At 40.2% G+C, this 14,546-nt stretch overlaps 1 protein-coding gene across 1 annotated transcript in view; it reads left to right on the forward strand.

Annotated features, from left to right (window-relative positions):
• LOC140493419 (inactive serine protease PAMR1-like) overlaps window positions 1-14,546 on the forward strand; it is a 154,980-nt gene that overhangs the window by 115,692 nt on the left and 24,742 nt on the right. Inside the window, exons 11-12 of the mRNA XM_072591842.1 lie at window positions 10,903-10,969; window positions 11,858-12,090. Of these exons, the coding sequence (XP_072447943.1) occupies window positions 10,903-10,969; window positions 11,858-12,090 (300 nt within the window). The remainder of the gene's footprint in view (window positions 1-10,902; window positions 10,970-11,857; window positions 12,091-14,546) is intronic.

A 14,546-nucleotide genomic window follows, 5' to 3' on the forward strand; every position in this document is an offset into this window, starting at 1 on the left:
CTAGTCATGTATTCTGGCAAGCGCTTCATGAACGCTGCCATCGTGTCTGCTTCCATCACCTCCTTTGGCAACATGTTCCAGGCATTTATCATCCTTTGTATGAAACACTTGCCTTGCACATCTCTTTCAAACTTCCCCCTTCGCACCTTGAACCTGTGTGCCTAGTAATTGACCCCTCCATCCTGGGAAAAAGCTCATACTTTCCACTCTATCCGTGTCATTCACAATCTGAATAATTTGCCTGCCACTGACATGAGGCTGACTGGCCTGAAATTTTGGAAGTATTGGTGAAAATTACACAATGAATGGCAGAACCCTTAGGAGTTTTGATGCACAGAGGGGGCTGGGTATGCAGGCGCACTGATCACTGAAGCAGCAACACAGGTAGATAAAGTAGTAAAAAAAGGCTGATGACATGCTTGCCTTCATTGGAATGGGCATTGAGTATGAGGTTAGACAAGTTGTGCTGAAGCTTAAAAGAACTTTAGTTAGGTAACACTTGGAATATGCTAGATTCCTAGAACATTCGCTGGGTTTCTGGATAACTAGTCTCGCAACAAAAGCACTACGCCACTGCCTCCCTTATAGAGCATAGAAATTATTCACCCAGAAATTGAGTCAGGATAAATGGTTCATCTTCAGTTTGATATATTATATTAATGGAGTGCCACAAACATCATTGTTTTAGTTTTAGGGCTCAAACTATTTATAAACTATATTAACAACTTGGATGGAGCAGCCAATTATACCAAAATTTGCTGATGATACAAAGATAGCTGGGAAAGCAAGTTGAGAGAAGAATACAAATCATCTGAAAAGGGATATAGATAGTTTAAGTGAATAAGCATAAGTTTGGCATATGGAGTGTAATGTAGGAAATATGAGGTTGCCTTCTTTAGTGCAAAGAATACAAAAGCAGAATATTATTTAAATGAAAGGGACTGTAAAATGCTGTGATTCGGAAAGACGTGGGTATCCTCATACATGAATCACAAAAAGTTAACTTGCAATAGGAAGGGGAAAAGGATGTCAGCTTTTGTTGCAAAGAGGATGGAGTTAAAGTAATCTTGCTGCAACTGTACATGATTTTGGGATCTATAGCACTTTGGTAATGTCCATGTCTGTGCCAGAAGGCTTGGGTTCATGTATCACTTTCTCCAGAGGTGTGTCAAAGCACCTGTGAGCAGATTGATTAAGATATCTGCAACAGTCCCAGTTATGATGTGGAAACAATGCCCTTCAGTGGAGAATGTGGGAATCACAGACCGTTCTTCACTTACAATGTCACAAGAGCTACCAAACACAAAAAGGTCAAGTTGGCTGCTTCCAGAAAGTCCTGCAATCACTGGGATAAAAGCTAACTCAGCACCTCTCTGGAGTTTTACATCTCACATTGTGTGAACATTGCAGAAAAATCCAAACAAAGGAACAACAGGCATTTTGCCTTTCCAGATGTCTTTGCTTTGAAAGGAACTATTGAAAGAAACCATCGTACCGGAAATGCTGCTAACAGCACAACAGCTATCTCCCACACTTTTTGATGAAATTTAGTAAACTACCTGTTATGTTCAGTTGCTCCATCCAGGAACATTTTCCTATGACTGACTCTTATGATCTTTGAACAGCTTTAATTATATGATTAAGGAGTCTGAACTCCTTTCTCAGACTGCTTTTTAACATCAATACAGGCAACAAGCAGCTCCAGGCTCAGCTATAACCTGTCTCTAAACTAGACCTCTCTTGAAACTTGATGTCTGGGAATAATCCTGTATTTCACCTGAAAAGTGAACTATTTCCTAGTCTACAGGAATCATGTTATGCTTTGAACAACATGTACCTGTATCATCAACATTGATGATGTACACTGAATTTATGCCTATATCTTTGAATTTTTAAAAGTTATTTGTAACTTATTTTCTTTTTTTTAATCTTTCTTCCTTCTATTCTGTTTACAATTGTCTTATGTGCTGCCCTTTGAATACATCAATAAACTTTACTTTGTTTTAAGTCTAAAGAATTTACTGCGGATCATTTTTAACATTTAGACCTCATTGGAAGATGTTTTGGGGGAATACACCATCACCTATATCAAAAAGGGAAAAGAAATTATGAAAAGAAATTCTAATATGGTTGGAAGAGGTATAAATTCACCCCTCATCCTTGTTTGAGACACTGCTGTGATGTTGAGTGGATAAAGCATTGTTAAAAAATACAAGGATCTTTACCTTGTGTTTAGTTCATTTTCTGTCTGAAATTGTTTGATGCAACAGCATAGACGAGCACTTAAACTGCATGAAGTGGATGTATTCCATCTGACAGTGTTAAGGAATGTTGAGGAAGTTTTATTTTGCTTTTAATTTGAACAGTATAGAGGGAACTTTAATTTGTATCTAAGCCAGGTTCTCACTGACCAGACATTGACCAGCTAAATGTTGTCCTTTGTATTTAAAAATATTTGCAAGAACTGTTTTAGTTTTTAACAATATAATTTTACTTCTCTGTGAATGCAAAAATAGTTATGAAATTGTAGGATCCAGGTTTAAAATAATCATTAACATATTGCACAATCTTAAATTATAAATGTCTGTTGCCTTGAATATCTTATGTCTCCATTTAAATAAAATGTGTAAGTAATTCCTGCATTAACTGTCTATTCTTAACTGTAATATTTTAACAGAATACTAAAATGGGAAGGAGTTAATTTTTACAAAAGTTTGCAACTAGAGACAAAACCATGAAGCAAAGCTCACATTGTGTTAATGTACTCCAGGTAAATAAACAAGACTATGAGAAGGACAAATTGTTCTCATCAGGACCTCATCTTATCAAATTTTAATTCTGAGCACAGAAGGGCAATGACCTTGGACAAAACATTTACCCAACTCTGATGAAATAGTGAACACTGATAAGCATGGATAGTGGGCTGGTGTTCAAATGGCTTCATCTAAGCTTCTCTTAAAAAGGTGCAAAGTAGAAGCTGGACATAGCCACTTGAATTTTGTGCTGTCTGATATTCAACATTTCCTTGCTGATTTTCTACATCAACTCCATCTTCTTGCACTGTGGTTCAGGAATTTAGAATATTGAATCGATCCTGGTGGTGATGAGGAATAGTAAGGAAAAGAAGTCAATTGTGGGAAAGATCTACAGATCTATGATGTAGGAAGAGGAATACAAGAAGAAATATTGATCGCTCTGATGGCCCAGTAGACCATCAGAGGCCATAGGATTTGAGTTCAAATCACATCTTCTCTAGAGGTGTCTCAAAACATCACTGAACAGCTTGACTAAAAAAAATCTACAAGGACAAATATTGGGTGCTTGTGATAAAGGGACAGAAATCATCATGGGTGATTTTGGTAGAATCATTTGGTCATAGCCTCAATGAGGAATTCATAGAATGTTTTAGAGAGTGTCATAAAGCAGCACATTCTGAACATGGTGTTGTGTAAAATGACAGGATTAATTAATGACTTCAGAGCAAAGGCACCTGTAGTAGCAGCAATCATATTAGAATTGAATTTTACATCCAATTTGAAAAGGAATGAGTGCTTCCAAGATTAACGAAAAGAGCAGCAATGTGGGCATGAAAGCGGAGCTGGATAGACTGAACTAGGATATTAGAATGTGAAATAGATCAGTGAAGAAGCAGTTGCAGACATTTAAAGGGATCTTTCAGAATACTCAAAGAGTGTAGTCCTGCTATAAAGAAAATCCACAATCAATGGTTCTTTAAGGAAGATAAACTAGCTAGAAATGTAAAATCAGGTAGGAAGAATTTCAATAGGTATCTCGAAAGGAAAAAGTTAACGTGTGTTGTCACCTACAGGGTGAGAATGGGATAATTATGTTAGGTCATAAAGAAACGAAAGATATGATGAATAAGTATTTACTTCTGTCTTTATGAAAGAGGTTACAAAAACATCTCAGTAATATCTATAACTCAGAATGTGGAATGAAGAGAGGAACTTTGTGAAACTATAATCACTTAAAAAAATTGTACTGTGCAAACTGATGGAACTGTGAGTTGGCAAATCTCCAAGTCCTGATGAACTTCATCCTTGTGTTTAAAAGAGGTGTCTATTGAGATAACAGGTGCATTGCTTTTAATTTTCCAAATTTTGTTGGATACTGAAATTGTTCCATTATACTTTAAAGTAATGAAATAACCTCTCTTCAGTTTGGGAGAGACACAGAAAGCAGGATACTGTTAGCCAGTTAACTTGACATCTCACTTGGGAAGGTGTAGGAATAGATAATTAAGGTTATATCTGGGTCCTTGGTAAAACTCAAGCTAGATGGGAAGAGTCAGCATGATTTTGTGAAAGTGAACTTAGCCAACTTACTAGAATCCTTTGGAGTAAGAAGTGCTTTGATTAAAGAGGATCCTGTTGATGTACTGTGCTTGGATTTCCATAAGGCACTTTATGATGTTGTACATGGAAGGTTATTATGCAAAGTAGGGGGTCAATAATATGGGGGTTACTTGCTTGGATAGATGTATATGCTACCTGGCAGAAAACATAGAGAATGCGTAAATTGTTCTTTTTCAGACTGGATAGATGACGATTGGGATCCCACAGGGGTCTGTAGGGAGCCCTCAACTCTTTACCAATTATACCAATGACCTAGATGAGGGGATCCAAGGCATGGTGACTAAATTTCCAGACGGAACAAAAATAGATAGGAACTTATGAAAATTACATACCACGGACACAGTCCGATATATTGGTTAAGTGAGTGGACAAAAATCTGACAAATGGAGTATAATGTGAAGTTGTTCACTTTGGCAGAAGAATAGAAAAGGCAGAGTATTATTTCAGTCGTGAACGTGTGCAGAATTCTTGGTTACAGAGGGGCCTAGATGATCAGTCACAATGGGTTAGAATACAGGTACAGCAAGTGATTAAGAAGGCGAATGGAATGCCTAATCTTTATTATAAAAGGAATTAATCATAAAAGGAAGCATGTTGTGTTTTGGTTAAACAAGACATTGGTGTGACTATGTCTCGAATATCATGTGTAGTTTTAGTCTCCTTACTGAAGGAAGGATTTAGGTGCATTGGAGGTGGTTTAGAGAAGGTTTACCAGATTGATACCAGGTTGTCATGTGAGGAAATATTGGACAAGTTAGGCTTGTTTTCACTAGAGTTTAGAAGGGCAAAGTTAATTTGTTTGAAGTTTATAAGATCCTGAATGACCTTGACAAGATGAAAGTGAAAAGGATGCTGCCTCCTGTGGGTGAATTAAGATTACTGGGCACTGGGAGACTGTTTGAAAATTAGGGGTCACCCTTTTAGGACAGAGAAACAAAGAAAATAGATTTTCTCTGAAGGTTCTGATGGAAGCAGAGGTAAATAGATTCTTGTTAGGCAAAGGCGTGGGAACATGAAAATTTGAACACAGGCAGAGCATCCATGATCATATTGAATGGCAGAGCAGATTTGAAGATTCAAACTTCTGCTCCATGTTTGTGTGTGTCGGACAACCAGGGAACTCTCCTAATTCTGACATCCAGGAAGGAGAATACCCCAGCAACATGAATATATTGATCCAGAGAAGCTGTAACGTGTGATTACTTCATTGCAAATTTGTGCCATAAATGCACAAGAGCGGGAGCAATCTGCAGGCAAAGATAGGGGGCAAGGCCAGGAATTTGAGGAACTGCAGTACATATCAGGCAGGAGAGAGATTTGAGTTTCACATAGAGATCCACTATCATATTCCAAAGGTTTCTAACTTAACACTCATTGTAAGTACTGTTTATGCAGCTGCTGGTACAAGCTATAGTGGATGGTTTGCAGATGAGCTGGAACCCCGGGCTGTGTACAAATGGAGATCCAGCTGGTACCAAGTAGTTATTGGTCTGTGGACTAATATTCAGTTATCGATGACAGAGGCCTTCTGCTTGCTAACAACTATGTGATTGACTCCCAGGTAGCTTAACTGCTTGGGGCTGTGTATAAAGGCTTAGGAGCTGTTTCTGTTCTTTGCTGTAAAAGTCTGTCAGAACAGAGAAGAATTGTTAGTAAAAAGGACACACTCTTTTTCGCAGCAGCAGCTGCTTTGTGGTATGTTTTAAATCATTCTTAGAAAGTTACTGAGTGGATGAGTAAATATGCAAATGGATACAATGAGTGAGGTAGCTAAGTGGGTCAAGTGGTAAATGTGTAGGTAGATGGGCAATAGAAAATAGAACATTATAGCGCAGTACAGGCCCTTCGGCCCTCGATGTTGCATTCTCGTCCATTTGCCTATCCAATCACCATTTAAATGCCCTTAAAGTTGGCGAGGCGAAAGTGAGGACTGCAGATGCTGGAGATTAGAGTCAAGATTAGAGTGGTGTTGGAAAAGCACAGCAGGTCAGGCAGCATCCGAGGAGCAGGAAAATCAACATTTCGGGCAAAAACCCTTCATCAGGTATCATTCCTGATGAAGGGCCTTTGCCCGAAATGTCAATTTTCCTTAAAGTTGGTGAGACTACTACTGTTGCAGGCAGTATGTTCCATGCCTCTACTACTCTCTAAGTAAAGAAACTACTTCTGATGTCTGACCTATATCTCTCACACCTAAATTTAAAGCTATGGCCCCTTGTGCTAGCCATCAGTATTGGAGGAGAAGGACTGTCACTGTCCAACCTAACTAACGCTCTGATTATCTTATATGTCTGAATTAAGTCACCTCAACCTTCTTCTCTCTAAAGAAAACAGCCTCATGTCCTTCAGCCTTTCCTTGTACGACCTTCCCCCCACACCAGGCAACATCCTAGTAAATCTCCTCTGAACCCTTTCCAAAGCTTCCACATCCTTCCTATAATGCGATGACCAGAACTCTATGCAATACCCCAAGTGGCCACACCAGAGTTTTGTACAGCTGCAGTATGTTCTCATGGTTCAGAAACTCAATCCCTCTATTAATAAAAACTAACATACCATATGCCTTCTTAGCAACCCTATCAACCTGGGTGGCAACTTTCAAGGATCTATGTACCTGGACACCGAGATCTTTCTGCTCATCTACACTGCCAAGAATTTTACCATTAGCCCAGAACTCTGCATTCTTGTTACTCCTTCCAAAGTGAATCATCTCACACTTTTCTGCATTCAACTCCATTTGCCACCTCTCAAACCAGCTCTGCAGCTTATCTATTCTCTCTGTAACCTGCAACATCTTTCTGCGCTATCCACCGACCTTAGTGTCATCCTCAAATTTACTGACCCATTCTTCTATGCCCTCATCCAGGTCATTTATATAAATGACAAACAACAGTGGACGCAAAACTGATCCTTGTGGTACCCAACTAGTAACTGAACTCCAGGATGAATATTTCTCATCAATCACCTCTTCTTTCAGCTTGCCAATTTCTGATCCAAACCACTAAATCACCCTCAATCCCATGCCTCTGTATTTTGTGCAATAGCCTACCATGGGGAACCTTATCAAACACCTTACTGGAATCCATATACACCACATCAACCGCTTTACCCTCATCCACCTATTTGATTACCTTCTTAAAGGACTCAATAAGTTTTGTGAGGCATGACCTACCCTTCACAAAACTGTGTTGACTATCCCAAATCAACTTATTCCTCTTGAGATGATTATAAATCCTATCTCTTCTAACCTTTTCCAGCACTTTACCCACAACTGAAGTAAGGCTCGCAGATCTATAATTTTCAGGGTTGTCTCTACTTCCCTTCTCGAACAAGGGAACAACATTTGCTATCCTCCAGTCTTCTGGCACTATTCCTATAGACAGTGACAGCATAAAGATCAAAGCCAAAGGCTCGGCAATCTCCTCCCTGGCTTCCCAGAGAATCTTAGGATAGATCCCATCCGGCCCAGAGGACTTACCTGTTTTTACACTTTACAGAATTGCTAACACCTCCTCCTTCTGTGCCTCAATGCCATCTAGTCTAGTAGCCTGTATCTCTGTATTCTCCTCGATCACATTGTCCTTTTCTAGTATGAATGCTGGCAAAAAGTATTCATTTAGCGTTTCCCATCTCCTCTGACTCCACGTACAACTTCCCACTACTATGCTTGATTGGCCCTAATTGTACTCTAGTCATTCTTTTTTTCCTGTTATAGGTATAGAAAGCCTTAGGGTTTTCCTTGATCCTATCAGCCAATGACGTCTCATGTTCCCTCCTGGATCTTCTTAGGTCTCATCCTCTTGAAGAGAAATTCAACTTCATTAGTAAACCAGGACTCCTGCGTTTAACTTCTTCCTGCCTGACCAGTACATAATTATCAAGGACCCGCAGTAGGTGTTCCTTGAACAAGCTCCACATTTCAATTGTGCCGGTCCCCTGCAGTTTCCTTCTCCAGCCTGTGCATCCTAACTAATTGCCTTTCCCCCAGCTATAACTCTTGCCCTGCAGTATATACCTATCCCTTTCCATCTCTAAAGTAAACATAACCGAATTGTGGTCACTATCACCAAAGTGCTCACCTACCTCCAAATCTTAACACCTGACCGGGTTCATTAGCTAGCACCAAGTCTAATGTGGCCTCGCCCCTTGTTGCCCTGTTTACATACTGTGTCAGGAAACCCTCCCATCTAAAGTACTTGAACTATAGTACTCCCGGTTAATATTTGGAAAGTTAAAGTCCCCCATAACAACTACTCTGTTACTCTCAATCCTATCGAGGATCATCTTCGCTATCCTGTTCTCTACATCTCTGGAACTATTTAGAGGCCTACAGAAAACTCCCAACAGGGTAATCTCTCCTTTCCTGTTTCTAATCTCAGCCCATACTACCTCAGTAGAGGAGTCCTCAAATGTCCTTTCTGCAACCGTAATACTATCCTTGACTAACAGTGCCACACTCCCCCTCTTTTACCATTTCCTTTGTTCTTACTAAAACATCTAATTCCCAGAACCTGCAATAACTATTCCTGTCCCTGTTCTACCCATGTCTCTGAAATGGCCACAACATCGAAATCCCAGGTGCCAAACCATGCTGCAAGTTCACCTACCTTATTCCGGATGCTCCTGGTGTTGAAGTAGACACACTTCTTGCCTGCCAGTCCCTTCTTGTGATCTTGAAATCTTAGTTCTGACTTCACTACTCTCATCCTCTCGTATACTCGAACTACAATTTCGGATCCCCCCCAGGATATTGGTACCACTGTGGTTCAGGTGAAGACCATCCGTTTGTAGAGGTTTCACCTACCTCAGAAAGAACCCCAATTATCCAAGAATCCAAAACCCTCCTTCCTGCACCATCCCTGTAGCCACATGTTCAACTCCTCTCCCTATTCCTCTCTTCGCTAGCACATGGCACGGGCAACAAACCAGAGATAACAACTCTGTTTGTTCTAGCTCTAAGATTCCACCCTAGCTCCCTGAATTTCTGCTTTAAATCCCAAGTCTCTTCCTGCCTATCCATTGGTACCTATTTGCACCACGACTTGGGGCTGCACCCCCTCCCCTTCAAGGATTCCGAAAACACAATCAGAGACATCATGAACCTTGGCACCTGGGAGGCAACACATCAACTGTGAGTCTCTCTCGTTCCCACAGAACCTTCTATCTGTCTCCCTAACTATGGAGTCCCCAGTGACTACTGCTCTGCTCCTCTTCCTCCTTCCCTTCTGAGCAACGGGGACAAACTCTGTGCCAGACACCTGTGCCCCACTGCTTAGCCCTGGTAAGTAACCCCCTTTCCCCCACCCCAACAGTATCCAAAATGGTATACATGTTGTTGTGGTTCTGTTCGCCGAGCTGGGAATTTGTCTTGCAAACATTTCGTCCCCTGTCTAGGTGAGGATGTCACCTAGACAGGGGACGAAACGTTTGTAAGACAAATTCCCAGCTCGGCGAACAGAACCACAACAACGAGCACCCGAGCTACAAATCTTCTACCAAACTTTGGTATACATGTTGTTGAGGGGAACGCTCACATGGGATCTCTGCACTACCTTCCGGTTCCCTTTGACAGTAACCCATCTACCTTCTCCTTTTACTTGAGATATGACTACCTCCCTGTAACTCTTCTCAATAACCCCCTCCATGTACCGTATGATCCGAAGTTAATGCAGCTCCAGTTCCCTAACATAGTTTTCAAGGAGCTGGAGTTGGGTGCACTTCCCACAGATGCAGTCTGCAGGGGCATTACTGGTGGCTCTCACCTCCCACAATCTGCAGGAGGAACATTCAACTGCCCTAACATCCATTACCACTATTCTAAATTTCCAACAAGATTACTGAAAAACCAATAAGAAATAAATAAACCAGTCACCTTACCAGTTGATGCACAGAACCTTTTTCTTTTGGTTAGAGGAAGAGGTTGAGTGGGAGAGACTACTTGAGAAGTGTTTTGGGTAAAACAACCACCCAAATATAAAGCCTCACTTAACCAGGAGTCCCCTGTCTGCTCCTGCTCACTGTGTGCTCCGCCCAAACATGAGGTAAACCGTTATATCTTTGAAAATGTTACCTTCCCATTGGGCCTTTGGTCCTCGCTGTCATTTCTCCCACTCCAACTGCCGCCAGAAAAACGTGAAGTAAGTGAATAATTGTTGGTGATAATCAGGTTGGAGGTAGTCAGGTTGCAGATTAGTCAGACCTATCCAGAATATATCTTTGGGTCTTTAATCCTGGCCTTTGGATTATTGCTGCCACTAAACTAGGCTGATATTATGCACCAACTACAACCTTTGCTCTTAACTCCAAAGTAACGTGTTGTGCTGGGCATATTTATAATGACAGAGTTTGCTATATACCACTCCAATGTTACAAATATCCCCAGCATAAGGTGTTGCTCTGGATTTAAGGGGAAGGTTTGGAGTTGGTATACAGATCACTCTATGAGCAGGCCTTTCTTTCAGTTTAAAGATAGAGGTGAGGTAATGAATCCTTACTGATTTGCTTATATATGATTCTTTTGTTTCAGCTTGCAAACAACCTAAGCTTCCTAATCTGGTGAAACAGAAAATTTTGTCAACACAGCCTCAGACCAGGTAAGTGTCCAGTGCCTGTGATTGGAAAGCAATGTAATATTCTCTGGCTGTAGCTCTTAATGCCTCGAATTTCCTTTTCCCAGATACAGGCCTATTTGTAGGTACAAAATGGTATGTAGGACTTAAAACTCAGATGACTAGATTTATCATCGACACCATATTGGGAAGCGTGGTGGCTGGACGCACTCTTCATGGGAGAAGCATTGAGCCAGTCATCTGGCAGCAGCAAAGCCTTCCCCCTTGAAGGTCAAAGGGGCTGACATGGGAATCCCCGCTACTGGCAGTGGAATGTCATTGAGGTTTATTATTGAGCCAACTAAACACATTATGTTATTGTTTCTGACCTCAGCACAAATTGTGGTGAACTCCTGGGCTGTGAGGAGTTGTGAGGATTGCAGAACCCCTTGCTGTCAGGAACCCTGTATCCATGCCCCCCCCCACCCACTACCCTAATCTGCCTTCAATCATCCACACCACTGGATCTTTCTGCATTCCTTGAGGTTTGGTACGTATATTATTGCCAGCAACAGCTGCTCCCAATAGCGTTGAAAGCAATGAAGGAAATACTTCCACCACTAGAATCTCAATCATTAGAAAACCTGCAGTGATCACTTAAGTGCTTGAAAGGCGCATAGTTCCATTAACCTTTCAAGTGATGGGACTTCCCCGTCACTTCTCTAAATGGAAGGTGAAATTCTCATTCGCCCAACAAAATTCGAGCTGTAGGCAAAAGCAATCTCGCTCACACAGTCACAGGTGCTAACAGACATGAGATCTAATGACAGAATCATAAGTGTTCATGTTTGATATTTAAATATTTTTGAAACTGCAATGACCTTAACACATTATATCTATTATATGCCTTATGTTGTTTGTTTTCACCACCAGGAAGACTCCACTACATAGACTGTTTTCTACTATACAAGACAAGGAGCTATCGCAAATTTCTCCCACTAAAATCCCTGTACATCATATTGGGAATCTTCCAGCAGGTTTCTTTCATCCCCACACACAGCTGGAATATGAGTGTATCTCCCCTTTCTACAGGCGTCTTGGAAGCAAGAAAAGGACATGTCTTAAAACGGGAAAATGGAGTGGACGATCACCAACATGTATTCCAAGTAAGTTATTTAACTTCTTCTCTTCCCTATCTTATGTGAGAAGGGTGTGTAACAACATTTAACCTCCTGATATCATGCCACCTCTCTGTAAGAGCAATCCAGCTAATCCCAGTCCACTTCTATTGCATTGCCCTGAGTTTTTTTTCCATCTTCACATAATAATTCAATTCTCTTTTGAAAGTCACAATTGAAGCTGCCTCCACTTCAATGTCTCACAGTTGTACATTCCAGATCTTAACCACTTGGACATTTAAAAGTTTCCTTTCATGTCACTATGGATTCTTTTTGCCATTCACCTTAAATTAACCCTCTGTCAAGGACTAGTTACTTCTTATTTACTTTGTTCAAGCTTTTGATCATTCTGAAATCTCTTGTCATATTCTCTGAGGAGGACATTCCCAATTTGACTATTCTATTCATACAGCGATATCACTTGTCCCTGAAACCATTCTCAAATCTTTTCTGCTTGCTCACGACTACTTGCACATCTTTTCTAAATTGTGGTATCTACGTTTGGACACAGGGCTCTAGTTGATGTCAAATGAGTGTTTTCTAAAAGTTTCAGCGTAACTTATTTTCATTTTTACTCAAGATTTCTATTTATAAGCTCTGCTTTACTTACAAATACCTTTACTTGGGCTTTGCCACCTTGGTACTCCCAGTCCCATTGCTCTTGTACCATTTTTAGAACTGTACCCCTTTTACCTTATGTTGCCTGTCTTGTTTACCTACTATTAATAAACCACTTCACATTTTTTGCAATAGTTTTAATTTACCACAAATCCACCCATTCCACAGACCTGTCTACTCTTGTAGTCTTATTTTCACCCGTTCAAAGTTATAATACTTTCAGATTTTGTGTTGTCTGCATATTTAGAAATTGTTCTGTACAAACTCAAATCAATATCATACATGCAGATTTAAAAAGTCCTAAAAGTTCATATTCTAGGGAATTTGCACTTCTCTTTTGTACCTATATCCCTTTCCTATGTCAGAACAAAATCCCCATTCACCACAAATCTGTTTCACGAAACTTGACCAATTTTATATCCATTCTGCAGCTGTCCCTTTTATTCTATGAGTTTTAATTTTGCTAACAAGACTGGCATTTTAATGGGTGGCATTTAATTAACTCCCCTTTGTAAGTCTATGTACATGACATAAACTGCATTATTTCAACAATTTTCTGGTATTTTGTCAAAAAACCTCAAGCAAATTGGTTAAATAATTACCCCTTAATTTATTTCCTTAATTAATCAATATTTGTAACGTGACTATTATTTTTTATTAATACTTATCTAGCCTTAATTTGGCTACTCATAACACCTAAGAAGTACAAAAACCCACTGCAGTTTTGTTTCCTAATGAGGAATTATCCGTTACAATCTTGAAAGAGAAATGCTGTGAGATTAGTTGACTTTGTCGAATTTCTCTAGTCATCGAGCATTCCCACACCTACCAGCCTTTCCTTTCACTCTCTAACAGGAATATACTGTTTCTGGACTTTCATTATCTAATTTTTGAAGTTTTCCCATCCACCCTAAATTAACGTTTGAAAATTCATGCCTAATACTGTCAAAAACAGCCTTCCTCCAATTTATAACTTTAGCTTTTAGATCTGGTCTATCCTTTTCCATCACTATTTTAAAACTAATAGAATTATGGTCACTGGCCCCAAAGTGCTCCCCCACTGACACTTCAGTCACCTGCCCTGCCTTATTTCCCAAGAGTAAGTCAAGTTTAGCACCTTCTCAAGTAGGTGCATTCACATATTGAATCAGAAAAATTTCTTGTACACACTTAACAAATTCTTCCCCATCTAAACCCTTAACACTATGGCAGTTTATGTTTGGAAAGTTAAAGCCACCCAATTATTCTTACACTTAATTGAGATCTCCTTACAAGTTTGTTTCTCAATTTCCCTCTGACTGTCAGGTAGTCTATAATACAATCCTAATAAGGTGATTATCCCTTTCTTATTTCTCAGTTCCAAATAATTTCCCTGGATATATTTCTGGGAATATCCTCCCTCAGTTATAATGCTATCCCTTATCAAAAATGCCACTTCCCCTCCTCTCTTGCCTCCCTTTCTGTCCTTCCTGTAGCACTTGTATCCTGGAACATTAAGCTGCCAGTCCTGTCCATCCCTGAGCCATGTTTCTGTAATTGCTATGATATCCCAGCCCCATGTTCCTAACCATGCCCTGAGTTCATCTGCCTACCCTGTTAGGCTTCTTGCATTGAAATAAAAGCAGTTTAATTTATCAATCCTACCTTGTTCTCTGCTTTGTCCATGCCTGCCCTGACTGGACCAGTCTCAGATTGATCTCTTTCCTCACTATCTCCCTGGGTCCCACAAGCCTCTACTTTATTAATTTAAATCTCCTGAGCTGCTCTAGCAAATCTCCCTGCCAGTATATTAAGTTACCTTCCAATTCAGGTGTAATCCGTCCTTC

The sequence above is a fragment of the Chiloscyllium punctatum genome, chromosome 22 (genome assembly GCF_047496795.1).
Source record: "Chiloscyllium punctatum isolate Juve2018m chromosome 22, sChiPun1.3, whole genome shotgun sequence".
NCBI classification, from domain to species: Eukaryota; Metazoa; Chordata; class Chondrichthyes; order Orectolobiformes; family Hemiscylliidae; genus Chiloscyllium; species Chiloscyllium punctatum.